This window comes from Salvelinus alpinus, chromosome 5 (genome assembly GCF_045679555.1).
Source record: "Salvelinus alpinus chromosome 5, SLU_Salpinus.1, whole genome shotgun sequence".
Lineage (NCBI taxonomy): Eukaryota > Metazoa > Chordata > Actinopteri > Salmoniformes > Salmonidae > Salvelinus > Salvelinus alpinus.
This window is the reverse complement of record NC_092090.1, coordinates 94,631,966-94,646,064: the sequence shown is the minus strand read 5'-3', so window position 1 is coordinate 94,646,064 and position 14,099 is coordinate 94,631,966. Positions and strand designations below refer to the sequence as shown.

The following is a 14,099-nucleotide window of genomic DNA, read 5'->3' as shown; positions in this document are numbered from 1 at the left end:
GATTTTGGTACACAGGGAATTCACCAATCACCTCACAATCCACAAGCTGTTCTCTTTGTCCATTCCGTTTTCCAGGGGTAATCCTCACACTTGGGTCCTCAGCCAATCCAGTACACAAGGGGGTAATCCAACAGTCCAGGTCACAACGGGCAATCACACAGATTTTTTTGCTCTCGTTTCTCTCACCTACTCTGCCCCTTTGTGCAGGCTGCTTCCTCCTTTATCCCCAAGCACTCCGTGGCTTAACGATTTACAGTCTTGCCTCGTTGGGGCAGGAAGTCCATATAAGGCTTTGGGGTGGAGCCAGCGACCTACAAGATATCTCTCCTCGATTACCACTCCCCTCACCTCTTCCTGCCGTCTGCCACACTGCATTTGGGATATGTACAGTGTGAACAGAGAGAAGTAACTCTAACTCTCTTATCTTGTGACGCTTGCAGAGAGGAGTTTAAGCAGTACCTCCGACGGCCCGACCTGAAGCAAGAGTTCGTGTCCCAGTGGCAGCAGAACTATAACAGCATCCCCAAGGACATGAGAGATGACGAGGAGACCAAGGCAGAGCTGCACCAGCGTCTGGATGTAGGCTACAGTAACACAAACACTATCAAAGCCGTGTCTGTGTGACATTTGCTCATGTCTGCTGTTTTTCCCATTGCCTGTCAATACTTAGTCTGTCTGTCGCTATGCTGGTCCGTCTGTCTGTCTATCCGTCCTTCTGTCTCGTCGGTCTGTCCTTCTGTCTGTGTTTGTCTATCTTTCTCGTCTGGTGTCGTGACACTGCAGGACCTGCGCGAGCGTCTGTGGGACATCTGTGATAAGCGTAAGGAAGAAGCAGGGCAGGAGCGGGCGGCGATCATGTGCGACGGCTGGCTGGAAGACCACACGGCGGTGCTCATCAACCATTTCTCCACACTAATGCAGGTGATGCTCCTCCCATCCTGCTCATGAACATGTTATCTTAGCATCACCCAGAACCAAATATCACATGCGCTTGCCAGCTGACAATAAAAAGCAAGTTGAAATGAGAATCTCGATCTTAAATTTGCTCCAGGGGCGCCATAATACTATGGCTGACCCTTTAAAACAACACATATCACTGCACTTTAACACAACACATATCACTGGTGTATGTGACAATAAAACATTAAAAAAAAAATATATATATCTAAATGTATACAGTACCAGTCAAAAGTTTGGACACACCTACTCATTCCAGGGTTTTTCTTTATTTTTACTATTTTCTACATTGTGGAATAGTGAATTCATCAAAACTATGAAATAACACATATGGAATCATGTAGTAACCAAAAAAGCATTAAACAAATCAAAATATATTTTAGATTCTTCAAAGCAGCCACCCTTTGCCTTGATGACAGCTTTGCACACTCTGAAATATATTCATACCGTCATACCGCTCAGGAAGGAGACGCGTTCTGTCTCCTAGAGATGAACGTACTATGGTGTGAAAAGTGAAAATCAATCCCAGAACAACAGCAAAGGACATTGTGAAGATGCTGGAGAAAACAGGTACAAAAGTATCTATATTCACAGTAAAACGAGTCCTATATCAACATAACCTGAAAGGCCGCTCAGCAAGGAAGAAGCCACTGCTCCAAAACCGCCATAAAAAGCCAGACTATGGTTTGCAACTGCACATGGGGACAACTATCTTACTTTTTGGAGAAATGTCCTCTGGTCTGATGAAACAAAAATAGAACTGCTTGGCCATAATGACCATCGTTATGTTTGGAGGAAAAAGGGGGAGGCTTGCAAGCCAAAGAACACCATCCCAACCGTGAAGCACGGGGTGGCAGCATCATGTTGTGGGGGTGCTTTGCTGCAGGAGGGACTGGTGCACTTCACAAACTAGATGGCCTCATGAGGGAGGAAAATGATGTGGATATATTGAAGGAACATCTCAAGACATCAGTCAGGAAGTTAAAGCTTGGTCGCAAATGGGTCTTCCAAATGGACAATGACCCCAAGCATACTTCCAAAGTTGTGGCAAAATGGCTTAAGGACAACAAAGTCAAGGTATTGGAGTGGCCATCACAAAGCCCTGACCTCAATCCCATAGAAAATTTGTGGGCAGAACTGAAAAAGCTTGTGCGAGCAAGGAGGCCTACAAACCTGACTCAGTTACACCAGCTCTGTCAGGAGGAATGGGCCAAAATTCACCCAACTTATTGTGGGAAGCTTGTGGAAGGCTACCTGAAACGTTTGACCCAAGTGAAACAATTTAAAGGCAATGCTAACAAATACTAATTGAGTGCATGTCAACTTCTGACCCACTGGGAATGTGATGAAAGAAATAAAAGCTGAAATAAATCATTCTCTCTACTATTATTCTGACATTTCACATTCTTAAAATATAGTGGTGATCCTAACTGACGTAAGATAGGGAATTTTTACAAGGATTAAATGTCAGGAATTGTGAAACTTAGTTTAAATGTATTTGGCTAAGGTGTATGTAAACTTCCGACTTCAACTGTATATATATATATAAAAAATAATCCAGGACTATGCTTAATATGTGTCTGGGAAACCACCCCTAATTGCTAAATCTGTCATGAGCGACTGTACAATTGCTTACGTGTTTAAGTGAAAACAGGAATGTTTCAGGTTTGGTTTTTATCTCCATTTCGAGGTTGGTTAGCTCCTTGGCTGAAATGCACACTGATGTACTAATGTTGTCCTCCTCCAGGTGGAAGTGGACCGATTCCAGGACTCTCTACGTCTCTTGCGGGATTACTACACAGGCATGTACAAACAGGTGCTGTCTGAGGCGGGGCCAGAATTCACCTGTATTCCACTGCTAGACATCGTGGCGCTGGAGGAGCCAGGAACCCAGACTGACAAATCCAAGAGGCAAGCAGAAGGCTGCTGCTCAGGAGAAGGGATTCGTCCAGATTCATCCGAAATACCTAGGGTGTATTCACTAGAAACCATTCTGAACCAAATGGAAGCAAACAGGGAGGGACCAATCTACATTTGTCCAATACTAAAACTCCTGTTTTGGTTGCAAAACGTTTTTTCCATTGAAAAAGGTTTTGCTACGGTGTGCCCTAATGAATACACACCTGCCTTTCTGACAGTTATTCTCCATTGATGTATAATAGAAACTGACCTACCTAGCTGCTATCCCCTAGCCAAAATCTGGATTTTCTGTCAGTTATTATCCGTTTATGCAGAGCATAATGAAGTGGCCTTTTGTGCAGTCAATCACAGCATGGACCCATTTGATCTGGTATGCCAATGGCAGTCAGGGAGAATCACAGCTATTTCAATAGTTAATACCTTTGCTTATTTAGAGGAATTTACAGTATATGGTTTTCAACAATTGTTACTGTCGTCTCATCATCAAACACTCCTGTCCCTCCAGTTCTGAAAGAGTCACCAAGAGTGCTGGTAAAAGAGACTCTGAAGGAGATGAGAAGAAGAAAACCAAAGTGTAAGATAAAGCCTGGCACTACCCAATTTACCTCTCACCGTGGTAAAATATAGACATGTTAATATTTCCTACAAAAACAATATTGTAGAACTTTGTTTACATAAGTCCACTGTTAATGCAATCCCATTTTTGTTTGCATGTCAGCAGTCAGGTTTTCAAGATAAGGCATTTTCAGTACAGAGCAAAAACTTCCATTGATGATGCGTTTTGCATCATGTGATTTTGTTGTCTGTTATTGCAGTGTTCCACTGATTCCCCGCAGACCTCCCTCTACTGAAGTGGCCTCTATGAAACAGAAAGGCTTCCAGGACCCTGACGAGAAGCTGCTGCATGACATCTATCAGACTGCTCTGACAGCCATCAACAACATGGTGAAGAAGTGTGTGTGTGTGTGTGGTGTGTGTGTGTGTGTGAGCGTACGTGTGTGTTTCTCATGGGTAGTTGTGTGTGTCCAGGTGTCAGTGGAGGCGTTGCAGCGCGAGGCAGAGGAGAATGAGGAGGCTCAGCAGCAGATGGATAGACAACGGCTACAGAGAATGTCCCAAGCCTCCGCCTCCGCCGCCGCCGCAGCCAACTCTGGCAAGGACAAGAAGAAAGCTGGCACCAAGAAGAAAGGTTGGACTTTTCTACCCCAGTGGTATTCAAATCCGAGCCTGGAGGTCCGGAGTACTGCTGGTTTTCTGTTCTACCTGAAAATAATTGTACCCAACTGGTGTCCCAGGTCTAAATCAGTCCTTTATTAGGGGGGGGGAACAATGAAAATCACCAGCTTCAAGGTCCAGATTTGGATTTGCCCCGTACACTCTCTCACTCCACAATCGTCTCCTCTCACCATTCAGAAGAAATGTCCCTCTTTAAATTGAGTAAAGTCAACAGTTAGGAAAATATCACATACTGTCACAAGCTACTATGATCAGCATTGTTTGTTTGATGGGACTGCGATCCCTGCACATCAGTATGTGTCAAGCATATTTATTTTTGTGTCAACAGTTTTGAGGATTTTCTCTTGAAAATGACTACTCAGAAGCCAGGCCTTATTTTGACGTGTAAATGTGATGACTTCCTTTTTTAGGCCCCCCCTCCCCTGCTCAGGAGCCCAGTCCACCCCCTGCCCCAGAGGAAGATTCAGAGGAGGTCTGCAAGAGGGCCATACGAAACAAAATCAGACAGGAGTATGCTGCAGCCCTCGACCATGAAGGTACCTAACTACAGCATTGGCTGAGCCCAAATGCCACCCTATTCCCTATATAGTGCACTACTGTTGACCAGGGCCCTGCTATAACCTACATAGTGCACTACATTTGACCAGAGTCCTGTGGGCCCTTATCACATTAGTGCCCTATATAGGTAATAGGGTGCCTTTTGGGACGCAGCCTTCCCCAGCTGAGACACCCGTGCATACCCCACAAGACATGCCACCAGAGGTCTCTTCACAATCCCCAAGTCCAGAGCAGACTATTGGAAATGTACAGTACTACATAGAGCCATGACTACATGAAACTCCACATCAGGTACAGTGGAGAGAACAAGTATTTGACACACTGCCGATTTTGCAGGTTTTCCTACTTACAAAGCATGTAGAGGTCTGTAATTTTTATCATAGGTACACTTCAACTGTGAGAGACGGAATCTAAAACAAAAATCCAGAAAATCACATTGTATGATTTTTAAGTAATTAATTAGCATTTTATTGCATGACATAAGTATTTGATACATCAGAGAAGCAGAACTTAATATTTGGTACAGAAACCTTTGTTTGCAATTACAGAGATCATACGTTTCCTGTAGGTCTTGACCAGGTTTGCACACACTGCAGCAGGGATTTTGGCCCACTCCTCCATACAGACCTTCTCCAGATCCTTCAGGTTTCGGGGCTGTCGCTGGGCAATACGGACTTTCAGCTCCCTCCAAAGACTTTCTATTGGGTTCAGGTCTGGAGACTGGCTAGGCCACTCCAGGACCTTGAGATGCTTCTTACGGAGCCACTCCTTAGTTGCCCTGGCTATGTGTTTCGGGTCGTTGTCATGCTGGAAGACCCAGCCACGACCCATCTTCAATGCTCTTACTGAGGGAAGGAGGTTGTTGGCCAAGATCTCGCGATACATGGCCCCATCCATCCTCCCCTCAATACGGTGCAGTCGTCCTGTCCCCTTTGCAGAAAAGCATCCCCAAAGAATGATGTTTCCACCTCCATGCTTCACGGTTGGGATGGTATTCTTGGGGTTGTACTCATCCTTCTTCTTCCTCCAAACACGGCGAGTGGAGTTTAGACCAAAAAGCTCTATTTTTGTCTCATCAGACCACATGACCTTCTCCCATTCCTCCTCTGGATCATCCAGATGGTCATTGGCAAACTTCAGACGGGCCTGGACATGCGCTAGCTTGAGCAGGGGGGACCTTGCGTGCGCTGCAGGATTTTAATCCATGACGGCGTAGTGTGTTACTAATGGTTTTCTTTGAGACTGTGGTCCCAGCTCTCTTCAGGTCATTGACCAGGTCCTGCCGTGTAGTTCTGGGCTGATCCCTCACCTTCCTCATGATCATTGATGCCCCACGAGGTGAGATCTTGCATGGAGCCCCAGACCGAGGGTGATTGACCGTCATCTTGAACTTCTTCCATTTTCTAATAATTGCGCCAACAGTTGTTGCCTTCTCACCAAGCTGCTTGCCTATTGTCCTGTAGCCCATCCCAGCCTTGTGCAGGTCTACAATTTTATCCCTGATGTCCTTACACAGCTCTCTGGTCTTGGTCATTGTGGAGAGGTTGGAGTCTGTTTGATTGAGTGTGTGGACAGGTGTCTTTTATACAGGTAACAAGTTCAAACAGGTGCAGTTAATAGAGGTAATGAGTGGAGAACAGGAGGGCTTCTTAAAGAAAAACTAACAGGTCTGTGAGAGCCGGAATTCTTACTGGTTGGTAGGTGATCAAATACTTATGTCATGCAATAAAATGCAAATTAATTACTTAAAAATCATACAATATGATTTTCTGGATTTTTATTTTAGATTCCGTCTCTCACAGTTGAAGTGTACCTATGATAAAAATGACAGACCTCTACATGCTTTGTAAGTAGGAAAACCTGCAAAATTGGCAGTGTGTCAAATACTTGTTCTCCCCACTGTAACTGATGCCAGCAGTAGAATCAGATTTTTAAAAACAGGTAAAAATACACCATATGGACCAGCGGGGACTGTGAAGTAACACAAACATAGGTACAGACACATGAATACACACTCATGATAACATACGCGCTATACACACACGTACACATGGATTTTGTGTTGTAGATATGTGGTAGTGAAGTATGGGCCTGAGGGCACACACTTAGTGGGTTGTGAATTCTGTAATGAATGTATTGTAATGTTTTTATAACTGAAGAGTAGCTGGCAGCAGCTAATGGGGATCCATAACAAATACAAATGCTTTTACGTGCCCCTCCACCCCACCCTCCCAGACAGTGCAGTGAAGGTGCGTGTGGAGCTGGTCAAGGCCTGTGCTCTGTGCATGGTCAGGGTTCTGCACAGACAGGCAGAGCAGGCCTTCAGGACCATGGAGGAGTGGCTGGGAGCCCGCTTCCTGTCTGAGATGAACAGGTATACTCCGGCGATGAAGTTCCCCCTAGGTACAGGTCTAGGATCAGCTTCCCCTCCCCAATCCTAACCTTAACCATTAGTGGGTAAAATGCTAAACTGACCCAAGATCAGCATCTAGGGTCAACTTCACCCTACTTCTCTGTCCCCCCAGCATTGACCAGCTGGCTGAGGTGGTGCGTCACCACATCGAGTCGGCCGCCAAGCTCCAGAGTGAGCTGATGCTGGTATGCACCGACTTCTTCCTGAACGGGGACATGCGGGTTGTTGTCAGCCCCCCTAACCCTCCTCGCCCCGCCCCTTTGGAGCTTCCCACAGACAGCACTCTCACCATCCTGCAGTTGGAGGCCTTCTACCGCCAGCTACGCAAGGTGGCGCCCACAGGTCTGCAACAATAATATATGTACACAATATTACCCAAGTATATGTACTAATCTATGTAATTATCAGTGGTGGAACAAGTACTCAATTGTCATACTTGAGTAAAAGTAAAGTTACCTTAATAGAAAGTTACTCAAGTAAAAGTGAAAGTCACCCAGTAAAATACTACTTGAGTAAAAGTCTAAAAGTATTTGGTTTTAAAAATACTTAAGCATTAAAAGTAAATGGAATTGCTAAAATGTACTTAAGTATCAAAAGTAAAAGTATAAATAATTAAAAATTCCTTATATTAAGCAAACCAGTAGGGTTGACCAGGGATGTTTTCTTGATAAGTGTGTGAATTGGACAATTTTTCCTGTCAAAATGTAACGAGTACTTTTGGGTGTCAGGGAAATGTATGGAGCAAAGTAAAAGTAAAAGTTGCCAAAAATATAAATAGTAAAGTACAGATACCAACAAAAAATCCTTAAGTAGGACTTTAAAGTATTTTTACTTAAGTACTTTACGCCACTGGTAATTATATATTTATAGTATCATTAAATAGTACCCGCAAAACACCAGTCTCAACGTCAACAGTGAAGAGGCGACTCCGGGATGCTGGCCTTCTCGGCAGAGTTCCTCTGTCCAGTGTCTGTGTTCTTTTGCCCATCTTAATATTTTATTTTTATTGGCCAGTCTGAGATATGGCTTTTCTTTGCAACTCTGCCTAGAAGGCCAGCATCCCGGAGTCACCTCTTCACTGTTGACGTTGAGACTGGTGCTTTGCGGGTACTATTTAATGAAGCTGCCAGTTGAGGACTTGTGAGGCGTAGATACTAATGTACTTGTCCTCTTGCTCAGTTGTGCACCGGGGCCTCCCACTCCTCTTTCTATGCTGGTTCTGGTTAGAGGCAGTTTGGGCTGTTCTGTGAGGGGAGTAGTACACAGCGTTGTACGAGATCTTCAGTTTCTTGGCAATTTCTCGCATGGAATAAGCTTTCATTTCTCAGAAGGAAGTATTTGTTTCTGGCCATTTTGAGCCTGTAATCGAACCCACAAAGGCTGATGCTTCAGATACTCAACTAGTCTAAAGAAGGCCAGTTTTATTGCTTCTTTAATCAAGACAACAGTTTTCAGCTGTGTTAACATAATTGCAAAAGGGTTTTATAATTTTCAATTAGCCTTTTAAAATGATAAACTTGGATTAGCTAACACAACGTGCCATTGGAACACAGGAGTGTGTTCCTCTGTACGCCTATGTTGATATTCCAATAAAAATCAGCCGTTTCCAGCAACAATAGTCATTTACAGTGTAGACATTGTTAATGTTGTATTTCTGATCAATTTGATGTTATTTTAATGGACAAAAAAATAGCTTTTCTTTCTAAAACAAGGACATTTCTAAGTGACCCCAAACTTTTGAACGGTAATGTACGTGGGTTGTTGGATTCCCCTGATTTATGTGAATCTCAATTGTATTTCTTTGATTCCTCATGTCATTTTTTCTCGGTTCCTTCTCAAAACGCATTGGAGGAGAATATCCGAGGTTCCTCCCCTCTGACCTCCTCCATTGCATTTTGATAAGGAGGTGAGGAGAAAGGATGCGAGGAATCAAGGATTTATCAACTGATATGCTTGAGATTCACCCATCGACTCTGTGTGTCCCGTCAGGTGTGCAGTGCAGTACTGACTTCTGGGAGATCCTGCAGGAGATCACCTCTCTGAACATGGGGACCAACGCTCTGCCAGACCCCTGGATGCACATCTCAGAGTCTCAGGTACGCTGGCTGTCTGTCTGGTTGGCTGACTGACTGACTGACTGACTCACTGGCTGACTGCCTGGCCGTCTCACAGACTCACTGACTGGCCGACTCGCTGACTGGCCGACTGGCTGGCTGGCTGACTGACCCACTGACTGACCCACTGACTGACCCACTGACTGACTGGCTGACTCACTGACTTACTCACTGACTGACTCACTGACTGACTCACTGACTGGCTGACTCACTGGCTGACTGACTGGCTGGCTGACTCACTGGCTGACTCACTGACTGACTCGCTGACTGACTGGCTGACTGACTGGCTGACTCACTGACTGACTGACTGACTGGCTGGCTGACTGACTGACAGACCCACTGACTGACTGACTGACCCACTGACTCACTGACTGACTCACTGACTGGCTGACTCACTGGCTGACTGACTGGCTGGCTGACTCACACTGACTCACTGACTGACTCGCTGACTGACTGGCTGACTGACTGGCTGACTCACTGACTGACTGACTGACTGGCTGGCTGACTGACTGACAGACCCACTGACTGACTGACAGACCCACTGACTGACTGACAGACCCACTGACTGACTGACAGACCCACTGACTGACTGACAGACCCACTGACTGACTGACAGACCCACTGACTGACTGACAGACCCACTGACTGACTGACAGACCCACTGACTGACTGACAGACCCACTGACTGACTGACTGACTGACTCACTGACTCACTGACTGGCTGACTGACTGACTGACTGACTGGCTGGCTGGCTGGCTGACTCACTGGCTGACTGACTGGCTGGCTGACTCACTGGCTGACTCACTGACTGACTCGCTGGCTGGCTGGCTGGCTGACTGACTGACTGACTGTCTGACTGTCTGACTGACTGACTCACTGACTGGCTGGCTGACTGACAGACCCACTGACTGGCTGGCTGGCTGGCTGGCTGGCTGGCTGACTGACAGACCCACTGATTGACTGACAGACCCACTGACTGACTGACTGACTGACCGACTGACTGGCTGCCTGGCTGACTGACTGACTGACTCACTGACTGGCTAGCTGACTGACAGACCCACTGACTGACTGACTGGCTGGCTGGCTGACTGACTGACAGACCCACTGACTGACTGACTGACCCACTGACTGACTGACTGACCCACTGACTGGCTGGCTGACTGACTCACTGACTGGCTGGCTGACTGACAGACCCACTGACTGACTGACTGGCTGGCTGGCTGACTGACTGACAGACCCACTGACTGACTGACTGACCCACTGACTGACCCACTGACTGACTGACTGACCCACTGACTGACCGACTGACTGACTGGCTTACTCACTGGCTAACTGACTGACCAACTGACTGACTGACTCGCTGGCTGACTGACCCACTGGCTGGCTGACTGACTGACCCGCTGGCTGACTTGACCCGCTGGCTGACTGACCCGCTGGCTGACTGACCCGCTGGCTGACTGACCCATTGGCTGACTAACTCACTCCCTGACTGACTCACAACATGGCTACTAGGGTGTCAACACGGCCCCAAACAGTCATGTTCTCATGAACAGACATCACTGACCCACTGGCTGACTGGCTGACTGACTGACTGAACCACTGACTCACTGACCTACTGACCGACTCACTGGCTGACTGATTAACTGACTGACTGGCTGACTGACCCGTTGGCTGACTGGCTGACTGACCCGTTGGCTGACTGGCTGACTGACCCGTTGGCTGACTGGCTGACTGACCCGTTGGCTGACTGGCTGACTGACCCGTTGGCTGACTGGCTGACTGACCCATTGGCTGACTGGCTGACTGACCCGTTGGCTGACTGGCTGACTGACCCGTTGGCTGACTGGCTGACTGACCCGTTGGCTGACTGGCTGACTGACCCATTGGCTGACTGACTGGCTGACTCACTGACTGACTGGCTGACTGACTGACTGACTCACTGGCTGACTGGCTCATTGACTGGCTGACTGACTCACTGACCCGCTGACTGACTGACTGATTGGCTGACTTACTGACTGATCCATGGGCTGGCTGGCTGGCTGGCTGACTGATTGACCCATTGGCTGGCTGGCTGACTTACTGACTGATCCATGGGCTGGCTGACTGGCTGGCTGGCTGACCGACTTACTGACTCGCTGGCTGACTGACTCACTGACTGGCTCATTGACTGGCTGACTGACTCACTGACTGGCTCACTGACTGGCTGACTGACTGACCGATTGGCTGACTTACTGACTGATCCATGGGCTGACTGGCTGGCTGGCTGACTGATTGACCCATTGTCTGACTGACTGACTGACTGACTTACTGACTGACTGGCTGACTGACCCATTGGCTGACTAACTGACTGACTGGCTGGCTGACTGGCTGACTCACAACATGGCTACTAGGGTGTCATCACGGCCACAAACAGTCATGTTCTCATGAACAGACATGGAGTGTGTGGTTTTAAATGTGTTTGTGTGAAATGTGTGTGTGTGCAGCTGGTGGAGCTGGTGTCGACGCTAACCCAGAACACAGAGATGCTGGACTGGCGTCAGTTCCTGCTGAGTGCCGCCCTCCCCTGGCCCACCCCCACTCTGCCTCAGCTGCTGCAAGTGTTGGCCCGCTTCAAGATGGCGGACGCTGGGGCCACAGGGTCTTTGACTGAGGAGCAGTACTTAAAGGTACCTTCCTACGCTATGGGGTGAAGTTTCCCTTAGGTACAGATCTAGGTTTAGCTTCCCCTTCCCCAATCCTAACCTTAATCATCAGTGGGGGAAATGCTAAACTGACCCATGATCAGCATCAAGGGGAAACTTCACCGTATACCACCTACCTACAGTACACTGCCAGCTCTTCAACAAACTCTACTATCACCATCACGTTTCCCATTACACACAAGGATATTAGCACTTTTTAAACATATGGCGCTCAAATCTTTATGTCTTGGTTAGCATCAAATGATGGCTGCCAAAATTCATGAATTACATCGAAGGCGAAGACTTGACATTGTCGCTCATACTGTGATACCTGGTTGATATGTATGAATGAATCATATTTTCTTGCTTCATTATTAGGTTGAGTTGTGGTTCCCCAGTGAGCGGGCACTGTCCATTCCCGAAGATCTGTCTGAGCCACTTCCTTACGATCGCTTGGCTAATCTACGGAAGGTACACATAGCAACAACATCCAGACATGGGTTCAAATACTATTAGAATTCTTTGAAATACTTTTTAGTGCTTAGTTAAGCCTGCCTGGAGTGTCAGATGGGCAGGGTTTGCAGTTTTGCGACTACTCTGTTGGTTCCATTGTGCCATGCAAGCTCAATCAAGCCCAAATAAGGTATTTGAAATTATTTTAAATAGTATTTGAACCCAGGTCTCACAACAAGCAAGTGCTTGAATTTATAAATGGAATAATACAAATCATCACACAATGTTGCATTGATAATTCATCTGCAAATATTTCTTGCAGTTTTTCTTCCTGCTTTTCGCCGACCCCAATTGCTCGCCAGCTCGTATCGACTACGTGACCATGCTGCTGTACTTTGCTGCCCACCCTGACCCTATGCAGGGCTTTGTCCGAGCTCTCAGTGTCGTCATGGGACAGCCACTTCGACACCACTCTAGCAGTAGACTTCTCAAGGTTGGCTACGTCACTCTGCATCCAAGGCTGCATGTGAAGCAGCATCCTATTCCCCTATATAGTGTCCCGGCTGTAGTCAAAAGGAGTGTACTATATAGTGTCCCGGCTATATTTAAAAGGAGTGTACTATATAGTGTCCCGACTCTAGTCAAAAGGAGTGTACTATATAGTGTCCCGGCTGTAGTCAAAAGGAGTGTACTATATAGTGTCCCGACTGTAGTCAAAGGGAGTGTACTATATAGGGGAATATGGTACCGTTTTGTCTAAACTACACCTCATAGTCCCTATTAGATGTATCATGTGCATATGTTTCAAGTCCAGTGTCATCAACATACTGTATGGAATGTTGATAACTTAGTAGTAGTAGTAGTAGTGGTAGTAGCAGTAACAGTAGTAGCAGTAGTAGTAGTAATAGCAGTAGTAGTAATAGCAGTAGTAGTAGCACTAATAGTAGTAGTAGCAGTAGTAGCAGTAATAGTATCAGTATCAGTAGTAGCAATAGCAGTAGTAGTAGCAATAGCAGTAGTAGTAATAATAGCAGTAGTAGTAATAGCAGCAGTAGTAGTAGCACTAATAGTAGTAGTAATAGTATCAGTAGCAGCAGTAGTAGTAGTAGTATCAGTAGTTGCAGGGGTAGTAGTAGTTGTAGCAGTAGTACCATTAGTAGTAGTAGCTTGGCCTTGGTGGGATAGCTCAGAGCATCTGCTCATTTCTATCCATTGTTTGATGACAAACTGTGAATTTATAGTCGGTGCCTTACATGGAGGAGGGGCTGAGTGAGTCGACCGAGCTAGAGGAGGAGGTGGAGACTCAGGGAGGGCCAAGAGGGGAGGAGGGGGTGTCCATCCCTGCCCTCCTCAGAGCTATCTGTCACGGGGGAGCCTGGGAGGCATGCCACAACCGCTTCCATCCCAACTGGAAGAGTCCTGATGAATATAAAGAGGTACAGGACAGGAGTTTCACTCCCTTCTGTAGGATATATATATATATAACCTGGTCCCAGATCTGTTTGTGCTGTCATGACAACTCCCTGTCATGACAGTGAGTGACAAGGAGTTAGCAGAAACAGATCTGGGACCAGGCTAAGAGACATATGAAACACTACTTCCCACTTAATCATATTGCTTATGTTGCTGTTTTTTGCCAAATGATGCCATTCTTACCCACTCCTACCTAACACTTCACAGTGATTGGTAGCATATTGGAAATGCATTTGCAAAAATTAAAAATAACCAAATGTTGATTTACTGGGATGAACTGAACTATCTGGCTG

The 14,099-nt window shown here is 46.5% G+C and overlaps 1 protein-coding gene across 3 annotated transcripts in view; it reads left to right on the top strand.

Moving 5' to 3' along the window:
* Positions 1-14,099, top strand: part of spef2 (sperm flagellar 2) — a 46,207-nt gene that overhangs the window by 30,961 nt on the left and 1,147 nt on the right. For all 3 annotated transcript variants that reach the window (XM_071404255.1, XM_071404253.1, XM_071404256.1), the window contains 14 exons: positions 441-579; positions 784-921; positions 2,705-2,868; positions 3,383-3,451; positions 3,693-3,822; positions 3,907-4,066; positions 4,524-4,649; positions 6,907-7,045; positions 7,197-7,426; positions 9,074-9,180; positions 11,683-11,865; positions 12,259-12,351; positions 12,656-12,826; positions 13,575-13,769. In XM_071404255.1, coding sequence (XP_071260356.1) covers positions 441-579; positions 784-921; positions 2,705-2,868; positions 3,383-3,451; positions 3,693-3,822; positions 3,907-4,066; positions 4,524-4,649; positions 6,907-7,045; positions 7,197-7,426; positions 9,074-9,180; positions 11,683-11,865; positions 12,259-12,351; positions 12,656-12,826; positions 13,575-13,769 — 2,044 coding nt within the window. The remainder of the gene's footprint in view (positions 1-440; positions 580-783; positions 922-2,704; positions 2,869-3,382; positions 3,452-3,692; positions 3,823-3,906; positions 4,067-4,523; positions 4,650-6,906; positions 7,046-7,196; positions 7,427-9,073; positions 9,181-11,682; positions 11,866-12,258; positions 12,352-12,655; positions 12,827-13,574; positions 13,770-14,099) is intronic.